At 48.6% G+C, this 15,073-nt stretch overlaps 1 protein-coding gene across 3 annotated transcripts; it reads right to left on the minus strand.

The window, feature by feature from the left end:
- Nucleotides 1–1,012: 1,012 nt before the first annotated feature.
- LOC311530059 (uncharacterized protein) lies at nucleotides 1,013–8,460 on the minus strand. Of its 3 annotated transcripts, XM_084646404.1 has the most exons (6): nucleotides 8,266–8,460; nucleotides 5,466–5,504; nucleotides 4,567–4,866; nucleotides 2,869–2,928; nucleotides 2,258–2,359; nucleotides 1,013–1,439 (listed from the first exon to the last, which is right to left on the minus strand). In XM_084646404.1, exons 1-6 carry the CDS (start codon nucleotides 8,294–8,296, stop codon nucleotides 1,273–1,275), a joined length of 699 nt encoding a protein of 232 aa, XP_084502530.1. In that variant the 5' UTR covers nucleotides 8,297–8,460; the 3' UTR covers nucleotides 1,013–1,272. The 3 variants fall into 3 exon arrangements, with proteins under 3 accessions (XP_084502530.1, XP_084502531.1, XP_084502532.1); XM_084646405.1 differs by lacking the exon at nucleotides 5,466–5,504; XM_084646406.1 differs by lacking the exon at nucleotides 2,869–2,928.
- Nucleotides 8,461–15,073: the final 6,613 nt, after the last annotated feature.

The following is a 15,073-nucleotide window of genomic DNA, read 5'->3' on the forward strand; positions in this document are numbered from 1 at the left end:
GACTAACCAATTTATTTGAGCATAAGCTTTCGTGAGTGAGTGATCACTCTAGATAAGCTATTACCAGCAGAAGAGTGGGGTGGGAGGAGGTATTGTTTCATGGTCTCTGTGTATATAATGTCTTCTGCAGTTTCCACGGTACGCATCGGATGAAGTGAGCTGTAGCTCACGAAAGCTCATGCTCAAATAAATTGGTTAGTCTCTAAGGTGCCACAAGTACTCCTTTTCTTTTTGTAAATAGAACCCAGGCATCCTGGATCCCTGCCTGCCCCCTCCTGCTCTAATCCACTCACCCCACTCCCCTCCCAGAACCAGGAATAGAACCCAGGAGTCCTGCCTCCCAGTCATGCTCCCAACTCACTAGACCCCATTCAGCTGGGGATAGAACCCAGGTGTCCTGGCTCTTGGCCCTCCCCCCTAACCACTAGACCCCACTCCCCTCCCTGAGCCAAGGATGCCAGATAGGCCATGATAGTGTCAGATCCCCATGTATGTCCCAGCCTGGCACATAGGGGAGACAGAGGAGAGGGGGGTGAATAAAGAGACAGGGGGGCGAAAGGGAGTTCAGTGTCAGGTTCGGGTGCAGGATAAAGGCCTTGAGTATCATTGAGATGATGGGGACTGTAGCAGGCCTGCTGTAATGACAAGCGCCTTCCCCTCGTGGACTGCCTCTCTCTCTGACCCTCAAATTTCAGGGCTAGGTGGCTGTTTTCTGCTCCATTGGGTAGCTCAGCAAGTCATGGAAACTGCCGCCCTGAGCCCCACTCAACAGGGGAAGGAGTTGCAGTTTGTGGTCCAAAGGAGAATTACCATTCAGTGTCAGCAGTGCAGGGCCAATGACACACACCGTTTGAGGGACAAAATAACCACAGTGAAAGAAACAAGGGTCAGAGGCCAGAAGGGGCTAAAAAAATGGTTTAATTAAAAGCTGGAGGTGGGGGAATTTACAGGGATTCATACAGCTGTGAATATACAGAGAGAAGGAAGATCTGAGGAGAAATGAGAATATAAACTTTCTTTCTTTCTTTCTTTCTTTCTTTCTTTCTTTCTTAGTTACATTTTTTCCTCTTTCTTTCCAGTCACCTTTCTTTCTTCAAAACACACCCATCTGGTTTCTCCACATTTGTAGCAAAGAAAGCAACACACAGTAATATCTTGGTTTGCCTGTAATATTTGAGGAGCAAAACATTCTCCCCTGAAGCCAATTGAGCTGCAGAACTGGCCAGCCATCCGCGGGCAGGGGAGGAATATTCGCAGTCAGTAGCTGAGCCTTCACACCTCTTCCTGGTACTCATTATTCCCACGGGACAGGGGGCTGGGGATGTGGTTTGCCTTGGCGGTCACAGAATGACCAGACTGACGAATGACCGATCGAACAGGGACTGAGTAATAATCTGATTGAAATGGGTCTGAGATGCCTGCGTGCTTCTCCTTGGAACCTGAGAATGAGAAAAGCACATGAGAAAACTCAGATAAGAAAGAAAGAAAGAAAGAAAGAAAGAAAGAAAGAAAGAAAGAAAGAAAGAAAGAAAGAAAGAAAGAAAGAAGCTTGGGGCACGTTTTGAGGGGGTATCTTTTTGGAGCAAGCAAAGTGATGAAGCCAGTAGGGGGTGAATGTGGGGTCTCAGTAGAGGGCGCTGTGCTGTAGGGCGCAGGGAAGGGTCTCAGTAGGGGGCACTCTGCCCTCGCAATTAGTGCTGACCCCAATGCCCCTGTGCAGCACTAGGGGGCGCTGTGCTGCAGCTGGAGGGATGTGAGACCCTTCAGGGGGTGCTGTTCCCGCAGTGATCATGCTGGAGCTGTGGCTGAGATGTGGAGCTGCTGCAGCTTGCTAGGAGTCTGCATTCGCATTCCTTTCTGGCCTGCTGTGCTGCATCATCTATGCCCAGCTGCTAAACAGCTGCCGTGGCCCGCCCCAGAGACGGCTGCATCTGGAGGAGCGATCCCTCTGTGGCATTACGCTGCGGCTGCCCGCCGGCTGCCACGCCCCACCCCAGAAGCAGCTGCCTTTCAGCCTTGGGGACTCCTAGGCAGTGTTACTGGGTGGCGGTTACCCAGCATTTCAGCAGGTGGAGCTGAGGGGTCAGAAGAGGAGATATAACGGTGTGGCGGGTGGACAGATACTAGGCTCAGTGTTGTCGACAGCAGCAGCTGCTTTGCCAGGCGAGACTCAGAAGGAGAAATTTCAGGGTTCGTTTGTTTAAGCTTCTCCAAGCTCCTGTGAAAGCAGGGACGGGGGAGGGAAATGTGCGATTACCTTTGCCCTTCATGCAGAGGTGGAAGATGAGGAAGATGAGGCCATTAATGGTGAAGAAGGACCCACCCACAGCCAGCTCCCGGACCCAGAAATGTCTGCGCACTGCAAAAAAGGAGGAAATTGCCAGGAAATAATACACTGGCACGAGTGTGTCCCCCTGCTGCAAGTGTGTGTGTGTGTGTGCATGCATGCTCGTGTGTGCATCACTGCTGCCCCCTCCTGGAGGGGATGTGCACAATGTCTGTGATTGAGTGTGTCCCTGCTGCCCCCTGCTGGAGGGGATGAGCCCTACTCAGTGTGTGTGTGTGTGTGTGTGTGTGTGTGTACATTCATGACTTCTGCTCCCTTCAGCAAGCATTAGGTATATCTTAGACTGGTGAGTCTGGGGCAACTTCACCTATCATGGTAACATTCACAGCCAAGCTCCTTAGGGACAGAATCCACCTCCCACTCATGTTCTCCTTGTACGCACAGGTGAATTCTGTTGGGACCAGCTCATGGGATGCTGAACATCATAGAGCTGGTCCTGGTCTCTGTTGTGCTGACCACAGACCCCATGTCCCTGGGGATGAGCTCAGCTCCATCCTTGTAGAAGTGAAACCTCTGCTCACCAGCATTGCTCACCGCTCCGGACGGAGGATCCACACTCAGCTTCGGCCAGGGAGGGAAGTCTGAGGTTAGGAGAGGCAACAAGAATGAATCGGGGATGGGGTGGGGGGTTGACATGGGGGGAAAGCAGAGATGTTGCCCCAAACTCAACACTGGTAAGATTCAAACTGATACCTCGTGCCTCCCTACATGAGGATCTTTGTGTAGCTGCAAGCGATAGCCTAGGCTTTATTCCTTCCTCCAGATTCTACAAGGTGAGTGTTGTTAGCCATTAGTTTGTCATGTTGGAGAACAGGTTCTGGGAACTTAAATATCATAGACATATAGGACTGGATGGGACCTCGAGAGGACATCTTGTCCAGTCCCTTGCACTCCTGGCAGGATGAAGTATTATCTAGACCATCCCTGACAGCTGTTTGTCTAACCTGCTCTTAGAAATCTCCAGTGATGAAGATTCCACAACCTCCCTTGGCAATTTATTCCAGCGCCTAACCACCCTGACAGTTAGGAAGTTTTTCCTAATGTCCAACCTCAACCACCCTTGCTGCAATTGAACCCCATTGCTTCTTGTCCTGTCCTCAGAGGTTAAGAAGAACAATTCTTCTCCCTCCTCCTTGTAACAACCTTTTATTCGCTTTATGTATCAGGTTGTCCTGAGTGTGGGGCATATGCTAGATCTCCGTGTTATTGACAGTCAAGTAGTCATGTTGGGTGCCATGTTGTTGGCTGTTGGGTAGGCATGATGAATTGCTATATTGCTAGCTGTTGGAGAGTCATGATGAGTCTCATGTTGCTGGCCATTGGGTAGCCATGTTGAGCAGTCATGTGGGGCGGCCATGTTGTCAGCTTTTTGTCAGCCATGTTCAGTGACCCTGTTGTTAGTTGGGAAGGCATTTCAGATGACATGTTGTCGACTGTGTCTGTTAGATCGCCATAGTGTGTGGCCATGTTGTTTGTAGTTGGATACCCATATTGGGTTGCCATTTTGTTGATAGTTTGGCAGCCATTTTGGTTACCCTTATATGGGAAGTGAAGGGCATGTTTGGTGAGTATTGTTGGCAGCCTGATTTCCATAATTTGGCTCAGTATTTGTACAATGGCTGAGGGTGTTGCTAGCTTTTGGGTAAGCATGCTAATAAGTTACGTTTCTGGAAGCCTGGAGATTGTGTTGTCAATTGGTCCGACATGTTGGGAGACTATATTTTTGGCAGTCATGGCAGGGGGTGGCCCTGTAGTCAGTAGTTCGGAAGCCATATTTCTGAAAGCTGAGATGTTTGATATCAGTTTTGCAGCTGTGTAGGTTGTTGTCAGCTGTTGGGCAGCAATTATTATTTAATTATTTGTATTATTATAGTGCCTAGCAGCTCTTGTCCAGGCACAGAATTCCAGTGTGGTAGGCGACCAATATTGGATGGCCATGTTATCAGTAGTAGGGAAACCATGTTGGAGGGCCATATAGTTGGTAGCTGGGCAGCCATGCTGGGTGTCCATGTTGTTGGCCGTTGGTCACCCATACTGTGTAGCTGTATTCACTGAGGGATTAGCCACGTTGGGCAGCCATAGTTGGGAAGTGAATGGCATGTTGGGGGACTGTGTCATTGGCTGGTTCCTTGCTATACTTTTGTCTGCTTATGTCTTTATGCATCTTGGAAGTGTTCACCTCTGACTCAAAGAAATGTTAGAGACTGTGCAGAGCTCACCTTTCACTCTAATGAGGACGGCATCACTGTCACTGGACCTGTTCCAAGAATGACCTTGGCCTATCCAGTATCTGCAATGATATGACCCCCCGTCCTCAGGCCCTGTGAGGCTCATCTTCAAGATATGGCTTGTCCTGGATGAAGCTAGGACTGTGATGGCCTTTCCAATATCACTGAGGTACTGGAATCCTCCAACGCTATCCACCGAAGGAGGAGCAGAGCACTTGATCTCAACAGTGTCTCCGGGAAGGTACTCCTGCTTCTGGGGGTGCAGGGACAGGGATGGGGCTGCAGGGACACCTGGGAAAGAAAAGTTTCCATTGGCATTAGTTGGGAACAAGGGCAGAAGCAGCAGCCAAGAGAGAAGCCCACAGATGTCCCACATCCAACCCTCAAACAGGGGCTACCGCCAGGCCAGGCCAAAGAGTTAGGACCCACCCTCCTGGAGCATACAGGCACAGAACTGGGGGAGCGGGGGCAGGAGAAGAGGGGGATGAGGGTGGGGCAGGAGGAGAATGTTCTGCAATGATGAGGCTTGCTCCTAAACTGGCCTTTCAAGACCTCAGGGGATGATGCCCCCCAAAAAGCACACTGCCACCTGTTGATGTACCCCACCCTCCCCACTAGGGGGCAGCAGGGTACCCATCCAGCCTCTGGACTCCCTGGGCTGAGACCCCACCAACTTGTCTCACCTATGGGATCTCTGGGTGGGGCTGGCATTGGTGCTGGGCTGGACAAAGCGGGAGCTTGGTGTGTCCAAGGGGGGGGCTAACAGGGGATCCCCACAGACCCACCCCCATGGGATTCCAAACCCCAAAGCATAAGCACAGGCGAATTCTCCTCTAGAAACAACCCACCCCAAAATGAGTCATCTAGGTGAGCACAAGAGTTGGCATTACCTGCAAGGAACACTGACCTGGGGAGAATCTTGAGAGTGGCTGAAAGATAGAAGAGAAGAGAGGATGAGTCAGAGATCTGGGGAGGGAGGAGTGTGATGGGAGTCAGGAATGCTAGAAAAAAGGCAGGGGGGTAGAGGGAGAATGGGGAGAGGGATATGTGATGGGTTCCCCCGCGGGGGCCACTTGGAACTGGGGTACCACTGATCCCACCTGACCCACCAGGCAAGCCAGCTAAGCCCTCCCTCAGGCTTCAGACTGCACTTTACCAGCACACAAACAGGTAGGGACACACCCAGCTGCAGCTACACACAGATGTTGAGATCAGCCCTGCATGGGACAGCTCAGCTAAGGAATTGCCCAGTACTCAAGTGCACACCCTCCTCTAGAGGGTAAGCCCAACACTGTACAGTCTTGCGCTGCCCAGAGAAAAGTACAGCGTAAGCTGATGAAAATCACCCCCTCCCTCAATGTGGAGAGGGATAAGCACAGCTTTCTGCCCCAGGTTAAAATCTCCACACACACACACACTGGTTTTAGACAAAACAAAACAAGTTTATTAACTACAAAAGATAGATTTTAAGTGATTATAAGGGATAGCAAACAGATCAAAATAGATTTCAGAGTAGCAGCCGTGTTAGTCTGTATCTGCAAAAAGAAAATGAGGACTTGTGGCACCTTGGAGGTAACAAATTTATTTGACCATAAGCTTTCGTGAGTTACAGCTCACTTCATCGGATGCATGTAGTGGAAAATACAGACCTAAAAGTGGCAATTCTTCAACAAAAAAACTTCAAAAACAGACTCCAATGAGAGACAGCTGAATATGAATTAATTTGCAAACTGGGTACGATTAACTTAGGCTTGAATAAAGACTGAGAGTGGATGTGTCATTACACAAAGTAAAACTATTTCCCCTTGTTTATTCCTGCTCCCCCCCCCCCCGTTCCTCAAATGTTCTTGTCAACTGCTGGAAATGGCCCGCCTTGATTATCACTATCCCCCCACCCCCGCTCTCCTGCTGATAATAGCTCACCTTACCTGATCACTCTCATTACAGTGTGTAGGGTAACCCCATTGTTTCATGTTCTCTGTGTATATAAAATCTCCCCACTGTATTTTCCACTACATGCATCCGATGAAGTGAGCTGTAGCTCACGAAAGCTTATGCTCAAATAAATTTGTTAGTCTCTAAAGTGCCACAAGTCCTCCTGTTCCTTTTGTAGGATCAAAGTAGATTACCTAGCAAATAAAAAAATGCAATCTAAGCTTAGTATACTAACAAAATTCGATATGAGCAGCAAATTTTCACCCTAAATGTTGTTTTAGGAAGATTGCAGATATTCTTGAAGCCAAGCTGCACTTGCTTTCTGCTTAAAACTCCAGTTACCCCTTTCACAGGCTAGACAACCTCTAACCTGGGGTCATCAGCCCTTCTCCCCTAATTCAGTCTTTTTGTTTCTCAGGTGTGTTCAGCAGTCTTCTTTCTTGGGCAGGGAGGCAGTGAAGAATGAACCATGATGATGTCACTCCCCTGCCCTAAACAGTTTTTTGCATGTGGCGGGAATCCTTTGTCCCCCATTTGATCCCCACCCCCAGTCAGTGGAAAACACAAGTATTGTCCTGGAGTCCAGTACCAGGTGACTTGGTTACATGACCCTGCAGCCATAACTCAGAGGTTGTTTGCAGCATTTCCAGGAAGGCTTCTCAGTGGGTGATCAGCATCTTCTAAGACCTATTGTTTTCTCTAATGGCCCTTCCCAGCAAGACATCTAGACTGACTGCATTCTGCCTAGTGGATGTTCCCCAAGTGTAAACACATTTGTAATAGATGCATAGACAATATTCATAACTTCAGTTATAAAAATGATAATGTATACAAATAGGAAAATCATATTCAGTAAACCATAATCTTTTCAATGATAGCTCACATGACCTCTCTTGTATAAAATACCTCATAGTTAGGCCATAATCATATCATAACAATATCTCTATGAAGAATATGGGGTCATAGTGTCACAGGGTAGTACAGCTCAGATGAGAAAGAAAGCAAGAAAAAGCAAGCAAGCAAGAAAAGAGACAGAAAGAAAAAGCAAGCAAGCAAGAAAGAAATCTAGAAAAGAGCTAGAACAAGAAAGCAGAAAAACAAGCAAGCAAGAAAGAAAAGTAAGAGAGAGCGTAAACAGGAGGATGGAATGCAAGCAAGACAGAAAAGAGACAGAAAGCGAATGCAAGAAAACAAACACGCAAGAAAAGAGCAAGGAAGCAAGACAGCAAGACAGCAAGACAGCAAGAAAGAAAGAAAGAAAGAAAGAAAGAAAGAAAGAAAGAAAGAAAGAAAGAAAGAAAGAAAGAAAGAAAGAAAAAGCAGGAAAGCAAGCAAGAAAAGAGAGAGATTGCAGGGAAGCGAGAAAGAAAAGAGAGAAAGCAAGCAAGCAAGAAAAGCAATTGAAGAGAATAAACAAGATAGGAAGAAAAAACAGGAAAGCGAGCAAGCAAGCAATATAGAAAAGGGGAATCAGAAAAGCAAGCTAGAAAGAAAAGCCATAGCAAGAGAAAGAAATTAAAGAGATAGAAAGAAAAAGCAAGAAACAGAGAAAAGCCAAAGAAAGAGAAAAGCAATCAAGAAAGAAAAGCGATAGAAAGTAAAAGATGGAAAGAAGGATGGCGAGCAAGCAAGCAAGGAAAGAGCTAGAGGAGAAGCAGGAAAGCAAGCAAGACAGCCCAAGGAGAGGAAGGACAGCCCAAGGACAGCCCAAGGAGATAGCCCAAGAGAGGAAGTGGGCCCCGGGAGGCTACTTACCCAGCAGCGGCAGAAGGAGAGTTAGCTCCATGCTGAGTGAGCTGATCTGCCTGGGGCTTAGAGCTGGGTTCTGAGCCACCAGCCCTGTCTCTGCCCAGGGAGGAGACTGGCTTCCTTACTGTGAGATAGCCGAACCCTGCCATGGACGTGACACTCAGCCACTGCTTCCTCCACGATGTGGGAGGTGTTGTGGCATCCCAGTGATGGTCACATGCGGGGCTCTTAGGAAATGTGACAGCAGTTGCTGACCACAAACTGAGGCCCTCCTCCCTGGATTTCCCCTCCAGTGTCTTGCAAAAGCAACACAGCCCTGGACCAGCTCAGCTCAAAGTGGCTTTACCCACCCAAAAAACCTTCTCCAGCTGTGTGGGGAAACTGAGGCACAGTGCAGGCGAGGTGGGTGATGCACCAGCCTTTATACAGTCTCCACTGAGAATCAGATCTTTGTGGTGGCCAGCGTATAAGAAAATTAATTAGTTTCCTCCATTTGCACTGAAATTTTTCACCCTGATTTTCTAAGCAGCTCAAACTTGCCTGCTTATGCCGAGGCCTAAGGGGTTTGAATGCCCATGAACAAGGATGGGAATTAGGTGTCCAAATCCCTTTGGTCATCTCAGTTTTGGATTGAGGCTCTTACCGGCAGCAACTGGCTGTGGGCCCTGGGATGGTAGTGCTAGTAATCTCATGATAAAGACCAGAGGCCAGGAATTTCAAGAGTGCCTAGAGATTCTGTCTGGCTTGCTGGGAAATTGCCCTCGGAGGATCACGGCCTTTCTGGATCCCAAGCACCCACAGTCCCTAGTCAACTATGAAAATGTTGATCGCATGTCTTCCCAACTGATAGGAATCATGCCCCTTCTTGGAACTGGGAGGGGAACCCAGGAGTCCCTCCATGTGGGGAGAGAACCCAGGAGTCCTGATACCCAGCCCCTCCCACTCCAAACACTGGACCCCACTGCTCTCCCAAAGCTGGGGTGAGACCCTAGGAGTTCTGGCTCCCAGCACCCCCCCTGCTTCAACCACTAGATCACACTCCCTGCTCAGAGCTGGGGAGAAAACACAGGAATCCTGGCTCCCAACTCCCCTGTGCTCCAATCACTAGATCCCACTCCCTGCTCAGAGCTGTAGTGAGAACGTAGGAGTCATGGCTCCTAGACAGCCACCCCCCCCCCACCAGCTCAAATTACTAGATCCCACTGTCCTCTCAGAGCTCTGGAGAGAACCCAAGAGTCCTGATATCCAGCCCCCGCCACGCCCCCCTGCTCCAACAACTAGACCCCACTGCCTGCTCAGAGCTGAGGATAGAGCCCGGGAGTCCTGGTGCCCAGCCCCTCCTGCTCTAGCCACTAGATCCCACTCCCCTCTGTGAAAGTAGAGTGAATTATATTGAAATTATAATTCATTAAAGAAATGCTACTTGAAGGGTTTGTTGAAATATAGTTGTCAGGAAGAGAAACATTAAGGTGTGTGAGACAATGGGTCCTCAAACTAATTAACTTAGAGATCCTACTGAGCTAGGAGATTGGTAAACGTTAGTATGCAAATGAGACATGTATGTATATTTGTCAGTTTCTGCTTCCTTTTCTCTCTTATGTTAAATTGGCTTTGGCTTAGCTGTATAAATAGGTTATCTTTAGCCTCAGAGAGGGGCTCACATCTGGGTGCATTGGCAAAGCGCTTTGCTAATAAACAGAAGTGGTCTGACAAATTATGTGAGTCCTGAATCTGACTTTGACAATTTGGAGGTCCCACCGAGATGGCAACCGTCTTCACTGGGGCCGTATGACTCCTGACCATTCTTAGGACGGCCGTGGCAAGCCGGCACCTGGGCATTTGGCCCGAGCGGTCCTCTGCCAGAACGGAAGGGTGCATGACCACAGTGAAGTCTACGCCATCAAACCTGTTGGTTCCCGCTCTGTTCTGGTAGGGATCCCGGGATCTGACATCAGGAATCTGGTCAGGTAATTATTTCTGTGTTTTGTCCGGACTGAGGACTGTCTTGTCTCTGTGTCTATCCGTCCTCCCTGTGGTGTGTTTGAGTCTGGGCGCCGTCTCCGTCCGGGGATCGGCTGACCAAAGGGTTCCTGTCCCCACGGTCTGAGTGAGTGAAATCTGCACAATCACAGCCGCACCACGCCTTGGGTAAAACCCTTGGTGTGAAAGCAAGGGCGATTGAGGCAGTAGCCTGTGGGCTCCTTTTATGTGTTGCACCGGGCATCGCTCTGACGAACTCGACTTTCCTTCTTGTGTGATTGGTGTGTAAAGTCCTCCTGTATGGGTAACCAGACGTCTAAGTCGGGACAGTTCCCTAAAGGAACGCCGGCTCAGTTTATGTATTTTAGGAAGGGTCCGGACTCCTGTAAATTTCTGGAAAAATGGTCTAGGCTAACTCAGGAGAATCCCAAAATTCAGTGGCCACTGTTAGGATCTTGGGACAAAGACCGAGTAGACGTCTTAAAAGACAAACTCGGCCAACCTAAAACTAAAGTGGCAAAAGAAGAGGTTGATTGTTTCATGCAGTGGTGGGAAGAGGCAAATCATAGGTGGACAGAATCAAAACTTGCCCCTCTCAAAGATTCTGGCTTCTATCCCACCAGCTGCAACTCATTTTACCGTTGTTGATTTGTGCTCTGCTTTCTTTTCTGTCCCGGTTCACCCTGACTGCCAGTTCCTGTTTGCCTTTTCTTACAAGGGGCAACAGTACACATGGACCACACTGCCCCAGGGGTATACTGAAAGCCCATCATATTTTTCCCAAGCATTAGCCCGAGACCTTGCTGATCTTGTTTTCCCATCCAGGTCCACACTAGTCCAATATGTAGATGATCTACTCCTCTGTTCCCCTTCATTGTCTGCCTCTGAAACTGACTCTTTAGTGCTCCTTACTGCCCTAGCAAATAAGGGTCACAAAGCTTCTCGCTCTAAACTACAACTCTGTCAAGCTTCTGTCACATACCTTGGCTTTCTCCTCTCCCAGGGTTCGCGTGCATTTTCTCCCACCCATGTCCAAGCTATCCTTAGCTTTCCCCGACCCCGCTCCCCACACCAGGTCTGGAAGTTTTTCGGCATGGCTGGATTTTGCAGACAATGGATTCCCCAATATGCCTCCCTTGCAAAACCTCTCCAGGAACTCACTCAATTCTCTGCGCCTGACCCCATGCCGTGGCCCCCTGAGGCCAATTCTGCCTTTGTTTCCCTCAAACAGGGTTGGCTTCTGCCCCTGCCTTAGGGCTGCCTGACTATTCTAAGCCTTTTACCCTTTTCTGCCATGAACCATCTGGGTGTGCACTTGGAGTTCTCACTCAGATGCTCGGAGAAAAGAACCGCCCAGCGCTTATTTCTCCGCCACTTTAGACCCTGTTGCCCAAGGCTTACCCCCCTGCCTGCGTGCTGTGGCTGCTGCAGGGCGCCTAGTCAAAATGTCTGAGTCCCTTGTTCTCCGCTCTCCTCTTACCGTCCTGGTCCCTCACTGACCTCACCCTGCTCCAAGACTCTGCACCAGAAACCGAGAAAGAATCCTGGGTCGCCCAAGGTTGCTCTCTACATCCCTATTCCTTTTGGCGCTCGCCTACTGGCGCCTTTGTAGCCCCCTTTTCACTCTACCCATCTCTGGCCGCCCTGCTACATGGCGTTTCGCATGTCAGAAAGGATGGGATGGTCTCTGCTGTAACTAAGACAGGATGGTGGGCCCCCCATTTTAGCTCTTTTGCAGCCCGCCACTGTGCAGCCTGTACCATTTGCCAAAGCCATAATATTGGTAAACCTGTAAAAGTGGCCCAGGGGTTCTGAGGTCTGCCTCAAGCACCGTTCTTGCATTGGCAACTTGATTTTGTACAAATGCCTAAGTGTCAACAATATGAATTTATATTGTTAAGGTATGTTTATTCTCTGGTTGGATGGAAGCCTTTCCTTGTCGCAAGGCTGACTCACTGTCTGTTGCCAAATGTTTGTTAAATCATATTAGGCCTGCCAAGGGAATTCCTGCTACTCTGTCCAGTGATTGGGGTGCACATTTTACTGGACACCTTGTTCAACACCTGGACCGTATATTGCACATCAAACACCTGTTGCACTGTCCCTACCACCCACAGCGTGCAGGGGCAGTTGAAAGACGAAATGGTGCACTTAAGAATAAGCTTGCTAAAATTTGTAACTCTACAGGATTAAGCTGGCCAGTAGCCTTACCATTAGCCCTTATGGACAGGAGATCCACTCCATCCCAAAGGCATAAATTAAGTCCCTTTGAAATTGTTATGGGACGCCCTATGCGAGCTATGACTACCATTACTCCCGTTCCAGATTTGAACTTGACTCACAGTGCGCTCCTTCAGTATTGCAAGGGACTAATGCAAGCTGTAAGTCACTTCCATTCACAGGTTCAAGCCGCCTGGCCCACGGAACCCACCTCTGACGCTTGCCACAACCTCGAGCCAGGTGATTGGGTCTACGTACAGTGCCATCCTCGAAAGCACGCCTTGGAGCCCCGGTGGAAGGGTCCTCATCAGGTACTGCTTACTACACAGACAGCTGTTAAACTATCTGGCATCGCAGTGTGGATACATGCTTCACAGTGTAAGAAGGCACCATCCCCAGAGAACCAATTATCACCTCAGGACGACGCAGAGTCAATTTTGGCTCCAGAAGAAGATGTAGAGGAACAGTCTGCAATACCTTACAATCTACGCTCTTGTAACGGTTGCCAGAAGCAGACACTGTTCCTCGGCTGCTGGTATCTTACGGTCTGGGGAGACCATGATGACAATTCTTTTATCCCGCAGCAGGTATGGATAGCTCAGACCCTTAATATTTCTAATTGCTGGGTCTGCAGCCACATCCCAGCCCACTCTCAAACTGGTGTTCCTGTCCTGGCTATCCCACTCAAGTCCCCAGACCGCACTGGAGGGCCTCGTCCGTTTAACAAAATATGGAACAGCAATGACACTTGGGAAGCGGTGGGAATAAATGCATCTCAATGGATAAGTGTGGTGGAGGGAAAAGGTCATTGGTGTTGGGTGTGTAATGGGACAGGGCTGGATCTGGGGAAAAGCCGTTGCCTTCAGCATATGGTGGCCAATGGTGTATGGGATTATTCAAACAAAACTAAAAAGTGGCGGGCCAGGTATGGAGATATGAATTTTTTCTCAACCTGGGATCAAACAGAGAAATCAATCTCATGTTCCCCCTACCGTCATGCAAATAACACCACTCCTCGTAAGGAGAATTACCCTGTACCCTTTGGGGGATACTCCTCCTCCTTTGCAAACACCTATATGACAAATGGGTGCAACCGACCCTTCCCGGCCTTAATAGGCCTTCACTGGGTGTGTGGGACGAGGGCTTATACCGCACTACCAGCTAATTGGTCAGGAGTCTGTTATCCCGCCCGACTCTTCCCACAATTCCGAGCGCTAGGAACCTTCCCTCGAGAATGTCTCCACAATTTCAGGCGAAAAAGAAGGGACTTAACAGATGCCCAATGGTATGTAAATAACATAAGCCCCTTAACCTGGGAAGAGGCCATTGGCGGTTCCTTCATACCATTAGGGGGAGTAATACACCATGCAAAAAGGCTCCTAAGGTTACAAGCAGTAGTTGAAATAATGGCAAATGAAACCGGAGAAAGTTTAAGAACCCTGGCCAAAGAAACAGGGGCAATCCGACAGATGGCCCTCCAAAACCAACAGGCATTGGACATGGTGCTGGCGGCAAAAGGAGGGACTTGTGCTCTCATTGGAAAAGACTGCTGTGTGTATATACCAGACAACACCAGTGAGGTAATAGTTGGTGCTAGCCACTTAGAACAAATCGCATTTCTTACCCACGAAGAGCCAAGTTCTTTATGGAAGTGGCTAAGTAACCTTTTCAATTTCTCTGGCATAGGAAACTGGTTGTTTCAGGGAGCCCTAACTCTCCTGTTTGGAATCCTAATAATTTTTGTATGTTTTCAGTTACTTTCCTGTTATATCCAAAATTGTGTCAGGCATGCTACACAGATAGCTGCCCCAAACCACAGTGCTAATTTGATGATTTTAAATATCACTGATGAACAAAGAGATAAAGAACGATTGATATGTGGAACCCAGTCATTGTTGGTCATTGCGTAGCTTGACCAAAAGGAGGGATTGTGAAAGTAGAATGGATTATATTGAAATTATAATTCATTAAAGAAATGCTACTTGAAGGGTTTGTTGAAATATAGTCGTCAGGAAGAGAAACATTAAGGAGTGTGAGACAATGGGTCCTCAAACTAATTAACTTAGAGCTCCTACTGAGCTAGGAGATTGGTAAACGTTAGTATGCAAATAAGATCTGTATGTATATTTGTCAGTTTCTACTTCCTTTTGTCTCTTATGTTAAATTGGCTTTGGCTTAGTTGTATAAATAAGTTATCTTGAGCCTCAGATCTGGGTGCATAGGCAAAGCGCTTTGCCAATAAACAGAGTGGTCTGACAAATTATGTGAGTCCTGAATCTGACTTTGACACCTCTCAGAGCTGCAAATGGAGAAGATGGGCTGTGGCAGGACAATCAGAAAGATCAATATGTCCCTGCCCTGCATGGAGCAGAGGTGGAGTAGGGGATGGGAGTGAATGATGATTTACGGACAAGGAGGTTGGAGAAGGAGTGGCTGGGCCATGTCTACAGGGAGGGTCAGGGGCCAGGATTGGGGCCCTGAGTGTCACTGAGCTAATGAGAGAACAGGGACCAGAGCTGGAGGAACTGAATTCAGCTCACTGTGGGCTGCCACTCTGAGCCCTCAGCCTCATGGATTCAGGGCAAAGTGGCTTCTCCCTGGTAGTGTGGCTAGT

The sequence above is a fragment of the Lepidochelys olivacea genome (assembly GCF_965140295.1).
Source record: "Lepidochelys olivacea isolate rLepOli2 genome assembly, chromosome: 13".
Lineage (NCBI taxonomy): Eukaryota > Metazoa > Chordata > Testudines > Cheloniidae > Lepidochelys > Lepidochelys olivacea.